The following is a 12,243-nucleotide window of genomic DNA, read 5'->3' on the forward strand; positions in this document are numbered from 1 at the left end:
TTTAGGTGTCACAGTTAAACCTGTCTATAATGGCCACTCACAGGATACACATAAAGTGGCCCCTGTAGACAGGTGACCTTTCTAGACGGGTTCTTCAATACATATTTTGTTCTAGAGGGAGGCAATATAGTTGACCACTATAGACAGGTAGCCACTAAGACAGGTTTGGCTGTAGTATAATCTGTGACAAAGCTACCACCCCCTCCCCACTATCCAGGCCTAATAGTGAAAATCGGAGGAAATGGAGAATGAGAAAGGGAAGAGAGATGGAGAGGGGGAAACAGAGAGAGAGAGAGAGAGCGAAAGAGAGGGGGATGAGAGGAAGAGAGTGACAGAGAAGATGGAGGAAGAGGGAGAAAGAGAAAAGAGAGAACAATCTTTAGTCGCCTGGCATTCCCCCTAAGAACCGTCAATAAAACAGCAATTATAATCATTGTTTTATCATAATTCACCATGAACATTTACACAATCTTTCTCATTATGTCCTTGCAGTGAATGCTTGTTCCAGTTCTCCGTGTGCCAACCAGGGTACATGTACCACGTATCTCGACGATGAGCTGAACGGCCAATCGACCTACAACTGTTCCTGTCTTGCCAATTTTACCGGCATTAACTGTGAGAGAGGTAAGACAAATCTTTCATAAATATGTATAGGCCTAGTGAAGTTCGAATATTAATGTTACAACCATTTTTCTTTTACATGTATATATAGGCAATTCACGACAATTAAGTACTAGATAAATGGATAGCTAGGTAGATAAATGAATAGATATATTGATAGATAGCTAGATAGATGGCCGAAAATGAATACATTCAATGCATGAAAGAAGAATGTTAATGAATGAATAGAACAATAGATAAATAAAATGAGTCAGATGAAAAGAGCTCAAAATGAAAACGATAATTAATCTTTGTCTTTTCTAATCCTTGCCTGTTTCAAGACGTAGAACATTCTGAAATAGTTGAAATCGTGTAGCACTAGCATATTTGAAGGAGGTGCCATTGACAGAGTTTTGATCAAGGAAAATATAATAATGGTAATAATAATGAGAATACTGATAATGAAAATAATGCACAATTATTCATCCCAGGGGCTGCTCAAGGCGCTTACAAACTATTATTATCAACCTGACTTTAACACAGCTGCCCTAGGGCGCTAAACACATACAAGTATGCACCCAAGTGATTTTGATCGGAGAATTGTTTCTTAAATGAAAGATTATAAACATTGGTATGTGGCCCTTCCTGACGCCAAGGTCTTGATACGTCACTATCCAACTTGTAGCTACTTGCTCCCTCTATATAGAAAACAATGCCTAATCGGTGACCAATGGTCCCCCATGATCCTCTTTTTCTTATGTTAATTGAGAGCTGAGTTGATGAGATAACCACCTGTCCAGTGACCTTGCAGTGTGGTCTAATCCCTCCTATATACAAGTACAGATAAGCTTTAAGATCATCACAATCTGATTATTTGTTTCTTCTAAACCAGGTGATGATTGCTTTCTGGAACCGTGTCTGAATGGCGGCACCTGCACGCTACTCACCCCCATAGGGCACGACTGCGAATGTGTACTTGGATTCATCGGGGACCAATGTGAAATTGGTAAGAACCAACGCTCTTCTCCTTTAATAAATACCTAAATTCTCACCCTAAACTGCTACAAAAACAGCACCTCTGGGCGTTGTGGCGTGCGCCTGTAATCAAGCTGACACAGTGGAAGTTAAAAACTGAATCAGCCAAGGACGCAGGTTCGAGACTGGTCGAGTCACGTCTTTCAGGTGGTGACGTTAAAAGTCGGTCCCCAGACATAAATAATCATATCTGATTGATACACGTCTGTAAAAACCCAATACACATACACACGTGCCTAAATGCATCCTGTACCGTGGGAGGTGATCTTCAGTCCCCATTAAGGTATAATCTTGCACCCTTAATGTGTATTTTTTGAGATTCATATTTGCCACCCATGTTTAAAGACTTTGCTTTCCTACGAAATAGTTAGAGTGTATTACAAATATTTAGACGATTTTAATGATTTAGACCGAACCCAAAGCTCAAACACACAGTCGAGTTGACTTTTACAGAAAACACGGATTATCAGGGCCCTGTTTCACTGAAATCGTTACATTTCATTGGATATGCGCAGATTTGTCACAAGCGACTGTTATTTGTAACAATCTTTATGAAACAGGGCCCAGATCATGACAAAGCCGGGTGGAGTCATCCGCCAGACGCTAAAGTAAACTAATGTTCCTGATATGATGGTTAAATTTTCAGGTTGGAAAGGATAATGAATTTTATCATTGACCTGTAGAGAAAAAAAAGACCTTACAAAGTCTTAACCTAACATTCTACGGTTTGTCTTGAAACACTGAGACGCTTATAATATCCTGTTGGCTCTATGCGCGAAACGCGATTGACTGCTACTTTACGCGGCGAACGACGCAAAAGCATATTTTAGGAAAAAATCTTTGTGCGGGGATCAATGGTTATGGAGAGTTCCACGCTACAAACTTTGGTAAGTCCAACTAATGTACTATATATTTATATCAATATAATAATAACATGCTTTTTATTCATTATAACTCGTATCTAAGTGAGTTTTTTTTAAACTCACAGCATAGTAAATGTTAGGGTAGATTAAGCACAGGCACAAAATGATCATATTAGATAACAGGTCTAGATCTATCAAAATAATTAATACTGAATTCATGGATTGTCCTTGATGCAATATGGACTTAGCATGTTAGTTTAAAAATGAATACAAAGTATTCATATTGATACCTATTAATGTATGAATTTTAAAAAGAGGGGGAGGGGGCTCTCCTAAAACCAGTCGATGTAATTCTGCATCTAGATTTAGCAGTTGCGGTAATAATATTATTTGATCTTATTTCAGCAAGAAGGGTAGGAATAAAAATCCATTCACGTTACATGGCGGGAAAAGTGCAAAAATAAATTTCAGTACATAAATAACAGGAAATTAAATAATTTTTTTTCTTCTTAAATAGTCTCTAAGCTGGAAAGGTTCGAGATTAGAAATGAGATGAGTTACGATAAAGCATATCAACCTAAGACAGGTTTATAATTATATTTTCAGAGATAATACATGCGTTTATAAAAGTGAGCTGTTTTAGTGTAACATTTACTCCATACAACCTCGCCTACCGGTCAAGCAATCTGGCAAATATTCCTTGTTCAGGCAGCTTAAATAATTGCGTAACATTCAGACTTGTGTTGTGTTTATTTATATGTAGCAAACCATTTTCTCATTTTTTCCAATCTGTTTGTAGGATTTGACTTATAAATTGAGGGCTGAAGACGGAGTACTGCCAATATACCAATTACCTAGCCTTACAACGAAAAACAAATGATATTGGATGACTGCATGACCGCCTAGAAGACCTCGCAATTGAACCATGCAAGATTTTGTTAACTTTAAATAAGAATTGTTCATGGACTGTAAGGGTTGTACGTGTTAAAAGATACCCATTTTTCTTCAACAGTTTACCTGCAATTAAAATGTTCTTTTAAGAAGTCATATTCACTTGGTTAAATCAATATAACTAAATAACGATGATATGCTGCAATCGCATTAATTATATTGAATAAGTGAATATAATGATCTTTACCCGATAAAGAACAGTATTTTATTGAACAATGTATAACTTCAATGATCATGACTTTTAAAAGTATGATGAAACCCCTTTTAAGTATATTGCCTTTTATTTAAACAAATTGTACCTGTTATTGTATTTTAAAATAAATAAAGTTTTCTGCAAATGTTTCTCCCTTCATAATGGAAGTATAAAATTGAATGGCCCATATTTTATCGTCAAATGCGTAACATGTCTATGATCCAGACCACATTACATGGAGAGGCACTAGGTTACGAACTGCTACATGGTATAAATTTGAATTTTAATGACAACATTTTAAGAATATACCTACATCATTTGGTAGTGTGTGTTATATCAACCGATGTAATGTTAAGCAATCATACATGTATAGGTCTACATTATGTTTTACTGCTATTTGACTTAACCCAAGCCGCAGAGTTTCAGGTAATAAATGATCAAGAATGCAATGCTTTCAAAGCTTACAAACACTGGGCACTGTTCTTGCTATGAATATCTTTGTCTCTTCCACGGTGATTTTCTTGTGCTTGTGTGTGCAATGCTTATTGAATCCGCACCTCTTTTTGCGGATGAGTTTTGGATGATATTTTGTACGGTGAAGCCATCGAGTACATGTACGTATTTTGCTGAGTCGCCTTTTAATTTTTGCAAATTCCATGGGTACACTTCCATTGCTATTTCGTTGCATGTTTTTTTTTTTTTTTTTTTTTTTTTGAATCACGTTCCATCCCACCACCTACGTAATGCACTTCTCTGTGAAGTTCCCTATCTATGCATTTATATCTTAAAGAAGGGACCAGCGGCTACAGAATAAATGGCAATCATCGTTCCGTATGTCGAACATGTACAGGGACTATATTTTGAACACGCACTAGGATACTTTCTCGTCAGCAAAATGTTCGTGACGTGATTTGTATTGCTGATAATATGTCGCGTTTGCTAAAGTGGATGTCGTTTCGGGCTTCTTCTTTCTTTCGCTTTATTCTTTGTGATGTGCAAATGCTTTGGCTCTTGGTTGCCTTTAAATGACAGTTTGAAACTTAACTCTTTCTACTTTCAGTCGGAAGGACATTAATGCTTCCAGGTAATACCCTCCTGTCTCTCAATAAACGCCGTCTCTTTCTCTTTCTGAACTTGGGGAATAAAGTCGCTAATTTTCAAAGCTTCGATCCTCAATTATTTACGAATTCTTGTGTGAAAATACAATCAGATGAGATCCTTTGTATATTGGAAGACTAACACTTTAATTGAAACTCATACCACATATCTCCTTCTTGTTGTAGAGGACTTCTGCTTCAGCGACCCCTGTCTGAATGGAGCTACATGTAATCTGGAGCCGAGTGGTACCGGTTACACCTGTAATTGCCCAGCGGAATTTACTGGAACTTTTTGCGGCATAGGTAAGCATTTTGCCGACCCATAGTGGTAACAATTTGTTTTAAAGTACAATATCCTCCAATGGAACAGAAAAATTGATGTATCGAATGGTCTTAATTCCTTTAGAAAACGATTATCTCTTGTTCCCGTTATTATTGTGTAATATATATATTTTTTTAATTCATGCTGATTACTATTAGTGATCAGTTTTTAAGCAGATGTTTATCAGTTTAAAATCCATGGATCATAATTTTTGTCCAAAAGATTAAACACCGTATATTGGGAATTGTTCTAATTTTAGATGATGAATACATTTAGTTCCTGCTGTTACGGGAATAAGGCGTATTTTCTTTTATTTATTTCATTGGCAGATTTTACAGATATACGTGTATATGACTTTTAATATCTAAAATCAAACCCCCTTTCTTGATGAACAAAACCACTATATGTTAAAAATGTCTTTTACTTGAATTATGAATATCATTTGTTTCTTTTCCAATGATAATGGTTGTACTAATCCTTACAAGAAATGACAATTTGTATATATTCCCCCGTTTTTCAGATGACTATTGCTACAGCGATCCGTGTCAAAATGGCGCAACTTGTAACCTGCTTCAAGACGGTTATACATGCACCTGTCCCGATGGGTACCTAGGCAAACACTGTGAAAATAGTAAGAGACGTTTTCATTCTTAGATAATCCGTTCCCAATTTGCCTTGTTATGAACTAGAACTTGTGTTAGCTAACCCTACGTTTTAAAGTTTAATTTGCAGGGCTTGGGGTTGTATTGCCTCGCCCCTTAAACATTTTACAAGGCTTTTATTTTTCGTGGATGTGTAGAAAGGTCTTCTATTGTTGTGATAGTGTGTGTCTTGCACGAATTGTGAATTGTGGAAATTGTCAAAGTAATTTAAATAATGTTATACACTAATCAGTAAAGCTTAAAATGTTGTATACCATCGCAACTTCTACCTATATATACTTTCTGACAGGTATTGCACACCGATATTGTATTTATCAAGCTGTACAAGCGTAAATTGAATGTAGAATTCATGAAAATACGCTTTAATAGTTTTGTTGAGATAAAGATCGTATGATTTGTGATTGATGATTCTTGATTTTCTCTCCCTCCTTTTTCTCTCAGTCGATGCCTGTTACGCCGGACCGTGCTTCAATGGAGCTACGTGTACCACACTTGAAAATGACATCATAAACGGAACTACAAATTACACCTGTACTTGTGTGCCAGGATTCACAGAGTACGATTGTGACAGAGGTAACCACTTGTGCTACTAATACACTGTTAAATTTGATTTAACGACCACTTGTATAGGAGAAAAAACAGATGTATAAAAATACCACCGGTCTAGAAAGACCATTTTCTTTACAATAGATTTCCAATGTGTTTATAATCGAAACGTATGTATAGAGAACCTGTATTTTAGTTTTGTAAATGCTTACCTAAAATACCCCCCCCCCCTGCATCTGCCATCGTGGGGTAAGGAATATGTCAGTCGCACACCTTTCGAAAAAAAAAATGAGTCGGATTGTGTGTGTGCAATAAGTAACAAAATAATACACTGTACTATTGGCAATGCCGTTATAAATTAGCCTTGAATACATGCTTTTGTCCAATAATGATTGAAGTAAATCTTTCATATAAAAAAAAAGAATTATATAGCATCCTTCATGCAACATTTCCTCAGATCAGTTAACATATTTTCCCCATCATTTGACTTTTGTAGTTGATGAGTGCTTCACAACACCTTGTCAAAATGGAGGAGGCTGTTCACTGCTCCCGGGATCTGGATATCAATGCGACTGCCCTGATCCATATATAGGTGAAAATTGTGAAATAGGTATGTAAAAGTAGTTCTGCATGCAAATGCACTAATATCACGACGTGTGCTTTTAATTTTTGTTGTTATTGTTTTGCTATTATTAGTAGAAGTATTAGTAGTACACGTATTCGTATTCGTATTCGTATTTGTATTAGTATTATTATTTTCAGTAGTAGTAGTAGTAGTAATAGTAGTACTAGTAGTAGTTGTAGTAGTAGTAGTAGTAGTAGTAGTAGTAGTAGTAGTAGTAGTAGTAGTGACATTATTATATGTATAGTGATCTCTGTTAGTAATATCAACATCATTAATATCCCTGTTACTATTATTATAAGTAGCCTGATCTTATTACCACTTCCAGTAACATTATCACTAAGCCCAGTATCACCAACTGTTTTTTTTTTTAGAGTTATTACAACTTTAATTGACGTTTACTTCCTGGTTGCACGATATCGAGTAAAACTTTCAAGAAGGATAATCACGATTTGCACATTGTACAAACCAATGAGGTTACTATGTTTTCTTTCAAATTCTTCTTGAATTTCAGAGGATTTCTGCTTCAGCGATCCGTGTCTGAATGGTGCTACTTGCACATTGCTAAATAATGGAGGTGGATACGAATGTCAGTGCGCTGTGCAATACGTAGGAACAAACTGCGAACTTTGTAAGTATATTCAGGACATGAGCAATAAATAAATAAAGAGCATAGCGACTCGTGTTCGTTTGGCAGGTTGAATATCGGGTAAAATGTTCGATACTGGTTCAACATGATAGAACTATGGATACAGAAAAGAAGCTATCACAAACCTTAGCAAATGCAATTTGAGCCATTCATATTGAATCACATATTGACTATGGTGGAAGGACATTATCTTTGCCGTTCTCCTATCGTTACAATTTAATTCGTAAATTCTCCACAATTTGGGAATAATTACTTATACTTCAGAGAAACTTGTGGGATTATTTATGTGCCTTTATTTCAAACTTTAGTTAATATGTATACTTCAGAGCACAGTTATACATGTAATTTTACCAATTTGTGCTCACTAGACCGGTGTACTAACATATTCAAATGGGCGGATGTATATTTCCTGGCAACCTAGTGACGAGTTATTCCATAAACCTCTTATTAATAAACGAACTTCAATACTTGGAATCCAATCTGCATACATTTATTGTTGCTATGTCGGGGAAGCCTCGGGTAAGCTTTTGCGTTGTCAAGAAAGACTTTTGTTTAAAAATGTTTCATAAAATTGTAAATGTTAGTTAACAGGTCTATTTTCAACATAACTACGTTCAGTCCCCAACCTAATGTATTCATATTTGTTCATGTTCTTCATTTAGTTGACTATTGTTTGAGTGATCCCTGTCGAAATGGAGCAACCTGTGAGCTGGATTTAAGTGGAAATGGATTTACTTGCGATTGTGTACCAAGCTTCATTGGAGATTTCTGCGAAATAGGTAAAGGTTTAAAGTTGGTCTTATCAGATAGGGAAAAGAAATGTATTTATCAAATGTATGCTGGTGATAGGGGAAGCTATACTACCAAGAGAGAGAGAGAGGGAGAGAGAGAGAGAGAGGTGGTGGTATTGAGAAAGACAAGAGATAGACACATTAGACAGAAAGCGAGGTGGGGTGAGAGTGACCATTTCAATGAGGAAGGGGCTGAAAAGAGTTATAGGGAAAAGGGGAGGATAAAGAGATAGAGGGAGAAAGACAACAGAGAAAGAGTGAGAGAGGGAGGAAGAGAAAGAGAGAAGGGAGAGAGAGAGAGAGAGAGAGAAAAGCCTAGCATGGTCTTCATATAAACTATTCTTTCTTGCATTCTTGAGCAAGAAAACAAATAATAGATTTGCACAAAGTACATGTTGTGACAAATCGGTAAAACAAACAAACAACCAAACAGACTATTCTTGTTGTATTTGTATCAAGAACAAGCATTGTGTCATAAGAAAAAAAAACCTCATCATTATCCATTGTATTTAACCCATTTCTTACCCATGCCTTTGATCTCGTTTACAGAGGACTTTTGCTTCAGTGATCCTTGCCAAAATGGCGCTACCTGTGACCTCTCATCGAATGGTGGTGGATATAACTGCACATGTCCCCCAGACTACTTTGGAATTCATTGTGAAAATTGTAAGTACAATTTATTTAAGGCATTGTTTAACAATGCCAAATCAGAGATGCATATGGCCCTACGTGTTATCAGCGTCTGTGATATGGTGTAATATCGAAGCCCTAACAAAATTGTGCTTCGAAATGATCATGAAGTGCCACATAAAAGTAAAAATCTTTGAGTGACCAGTTTTTACTATACTCATTTCCCCCAATAGACTGTAGTGTTATGAAATTTCGTATTCCAATCATAAATATCTTGATAATCAGACGGGCGATTGGCTTGTAAACGTCATGGGATTCCTGACTGACCTAAATGTTTATAATAATGATTGCAGCATGAGCTAAATCCAGGATTTATTTCGAAATTGAGACAAGGATACCCAATCCCTTTAAACTTTATCTCTGCTAATTGTCTTTTCTCTAAATCACCACAAATATAATGAGGGAGTCTGAAAAAAAAAGGTTCTACAAAGAAACAGTAGTATGATACATCAGAATGATCCATTTATTCTACATCTACTCATTTTGCAGTAGTTAGTATTCATATTATCATCGCAACGGTCTAGTCTATTGCAAAGCTTTGAACCACGTATTACATGATTACATACGTCTTATCCTCCACAGCTCATTTTCATCATTTCGAAGAAGAAGGCGTGACTGGAATAAATGCATTACGGTCGTTCCTAAACTAATTTCACCTCAAAAACTTAATCATATCTAAACCAAGTCACACATACATTTCAAGATAATGTGACAATAAATTGAAGCAGTATATGAGCAACTGATTTACTCTTTAACATAAAATGTGTTGTGTTTGTTTCTTTTCTTCAGTTGATTATTGCTATAGCGAGCCATGTCTGAACAACGCTACGTGTAACCTCCAAGACATTATCAACTACGAGTGTATCTGCACGGACGAATTTGTTGGCCGAAACTGTGGACAAGGTGTGTACAAACGGTGAAGCATCAGGGAAAGTGATGAAACTCTAGTTTGTTTGTTTGTTTATTTTATTTCAGCACGGTGGCATACTTCAGCTAGGATTAAGAGTTACTTGAACCAACGCCTATTGAAACATCTTTATTACTCCCTCATTCTTCCACATATAGATTACTGTTCAGTTGTTTGGGGCAAGTGCAAAAAGAAAGATATACTCAAATTACAGAGGACGCAGAACAGATATGCAAGATTAGTCCTTAATGCAGACTATCTAACCCCAAAAGACACCCTTTTAAGCAGTCTTCAATGGCAAAGTGTTGAAAATAGAATCAACTACCACTATTGCATTTTCGTCGACAAAATACTCAATAATCTAGCCCCTTATTATTTAGAACCTTTTGCTTGTAAACGTCCAGTTTACTATGTTACTCGTCATTCTACCTTAAATCCCTTATTTATCCCGAAACCCAAGACTGAATTTAAAAAACGATCTGTTTCTTTCATCGCTCTAAGCATCTATAACAATCTACCGACTCATATTCGCACGGCAACTTCACTCCAAATGTTCAACAACCAAATTAAATCACCCCTTCCTTCACTTTAATACATGCACTGGTACCTAATGTTATATCATGACTTATTACAGTTAGTTTTTGTTTGTTTGTTTGTAGTTGTGTAGTCTGTAGTAGTTTTATTTCTTACCTTTTACCCGTTTTATTTTATGTCTGTTCTTTATGGCATGTGTATTTTTATATGTATTTTGTATTGTGTCAATAATATCTTAAATGTTTAATATTTCAGCCTTTTCGTTTTGATCTAGTTCATTTTGATCTAGTTTTTAATTTTTTTTAGTTTTTTATTTTGTTCAATCTCTTATGGTATGTTGTTTATATAATGTCTTTGTTTTCTACAATGTATTCTTTTTTTTGTTGTAAATCTTTGTATGTACAGAGCTCTTTTGTAAAGCAGGCCTTTGACACAGAAAAGACTACCCTGTTTTTAAATAAAACTGAATAAATAAATAAATAAATGTCTTGTTTACCTTGTCTTGTTATGAATTGTTTTGTCATGTCTTTTCTTATCTTATTATGTCAGTTTCCTGTCCTTTGTGTCCCGTTTTGTCATTCTTTTTTTGTTGTATATTTTGATTATTTAGATACTTTAAAATTGTTTATCAAAATATGTTATTATATTATATCCATTTTACTGTGATTATTAAGACACTTTAAAATGATTTACAAACATAATTTTCATATTATATTTATTTTGGGGAACCTACAAAAACAAGCTATGCTTTCCTGTAGGTTCCTGGTTCATTTCATAATGTTGATCTTACTTTGCCAACTATGTTCTTTATTGTGCAAACAATTGTTATATGAAATGAAATAAAATCAATCAATCAATCAATATATGTATGTATATAATTTGTGAATACTAACTCAGGCTTTTATTACTATCTGTACCTTACATTTTCTTTATTCGAATATTTTGTCCATGATATTTGCACGGATTTCTCACTGCTCACATACTATTTTGCTCTAGATAACTATTGCTACAGTGACCCCTGTCTAAATGGAGGGACATGCCTACTTGAAGCTAACGGGTACCAATGTGAATGTCCTCCAGTCTTCCTGGGAGACTACTGTGAAATAGGTGAGTACTGGACGTTGGGCGTACGGCGTTGGGCGTTGGGCGTTGGGCGTTGGGCGTTGGGTGTTGTGGCGTGCGCCTGTAATCCAGCTAACAATAGAAGTTACAAACGGATTCATCCGAGGACGCACGGGTTCGAAACTGAGTCACGTCTTTCGGATGGTGATGTTAAAAGTCGGTCCCCAGGCGTAAATAATCATATCTGATTGATACACGTCTGTAAGAAAACCTAATTACACACACGCAGTATTGATTGTTCAAGTAGGCAGGAGGTGGACGAGGAAGGTGTGGTGATGTTCATTTCAATATTCATGAATTTATAACGCAATGATTACTTATTATTGAACCAATGGCAAAATCCAAAAACAATATATATACATGTATCGTTAATTCTATCTTGTCACAATACAGGCACTTTGTAATCTAACTTGTCGTAATTTTTGTAAGGTTGAGCATATTTGAGCACATGTATTCTTATGAATAATCGGTTGGTATATGATTGAATAAATATTTTTACTTGGATAGGAGAGATGGAAATGTATACGGGTCAGATATGGGTATTTGAGGAGTTCTAGATCAAGTTGTTTCATTTTGTATTAATTCATTAATTGCTTAACATTCTCAAATCATTTTACAAAAATTTCATTGTCGATAGATTCTTGTCCATTATTGACTTA

General features: G+C 35.7%; 1 protein-coding gene across 7 annotated transcripts in view; it reads left to right on the forward strand.

Moving 5' to 3' along the window:
* The window catches only part of LOC577221 (neurogenic locus notch homolog protein 1), a 72,493-nt gene that overhangs the window by 24,527 nt on the left and 35,723 nt on the right, over window positions 1-12,243 (forward strand). For 6 of the 7 annotated variants that reach the window (XM_030983153.1, XM_030983147.1, XM_030983150.1 and 3 more), the window contains 11 exons: window positions 493-624; window positions 1,493-1,606; window positions 4,926-5,042; window positions 5,582-5,692; window positions 6,165-6,296; window positions 6,766-6,879; window positions 7,406-7,522; window positions 8,203-8,319; window positions 8,881-8,997; window positions 9,811-9,924; window positions 11,459-11,569. In XM_030983153.1, the coding sequence (XP_030839013.1) occupies window positions 493-624; window positions 1,493-1,606; window positions 4,926-5,042; window positions 5,582-5,692; window positions 6,165-6,296; window positions 6,766-6,879; window positions 7,406-7,522; window positions 8,203-8,319; window positions 8,881-8,997; window positions 9,811-9,924; window positions 11,459-11,569 (1,296 nt within the window). The remainder of the gene's footprint in view (window positions 1-492; window positions 625-1,492; window positions 1,607-4,925; window positions 5,043-5,581; window positions 5,693-6,164; window positions 6,297-6,765; window positions 6,880-7,405; window positions 7,523-8,202; window positions 8,320-8,880; window positions 8,998-9,810; window positions 9,925-11,458; window positions 11,570-12,243) is intronic. The other variant, XM_030983152.1, reaches the window with a different exon arrangement.

The sequence above is a fragment of the Strongylocentrotus purpuratus genome, unplaced genomic scaffold (genome assembly GCF_000002235.5).
Source record: "Strongylocentrotus purpuratus isolate Spur 01 unplaced genomic scaffold, Spur_5.0 spur5_scaffold_13, whole genome shotgun sequence".
Classification (NCBI taxonomy): Eukaryota; Metazoa; Echinodermata; class Echinoidea; order Camarodonta; family Strongylocentrotidae; genus Strongylocentrotus; species Strongylocentrotus purpuratus.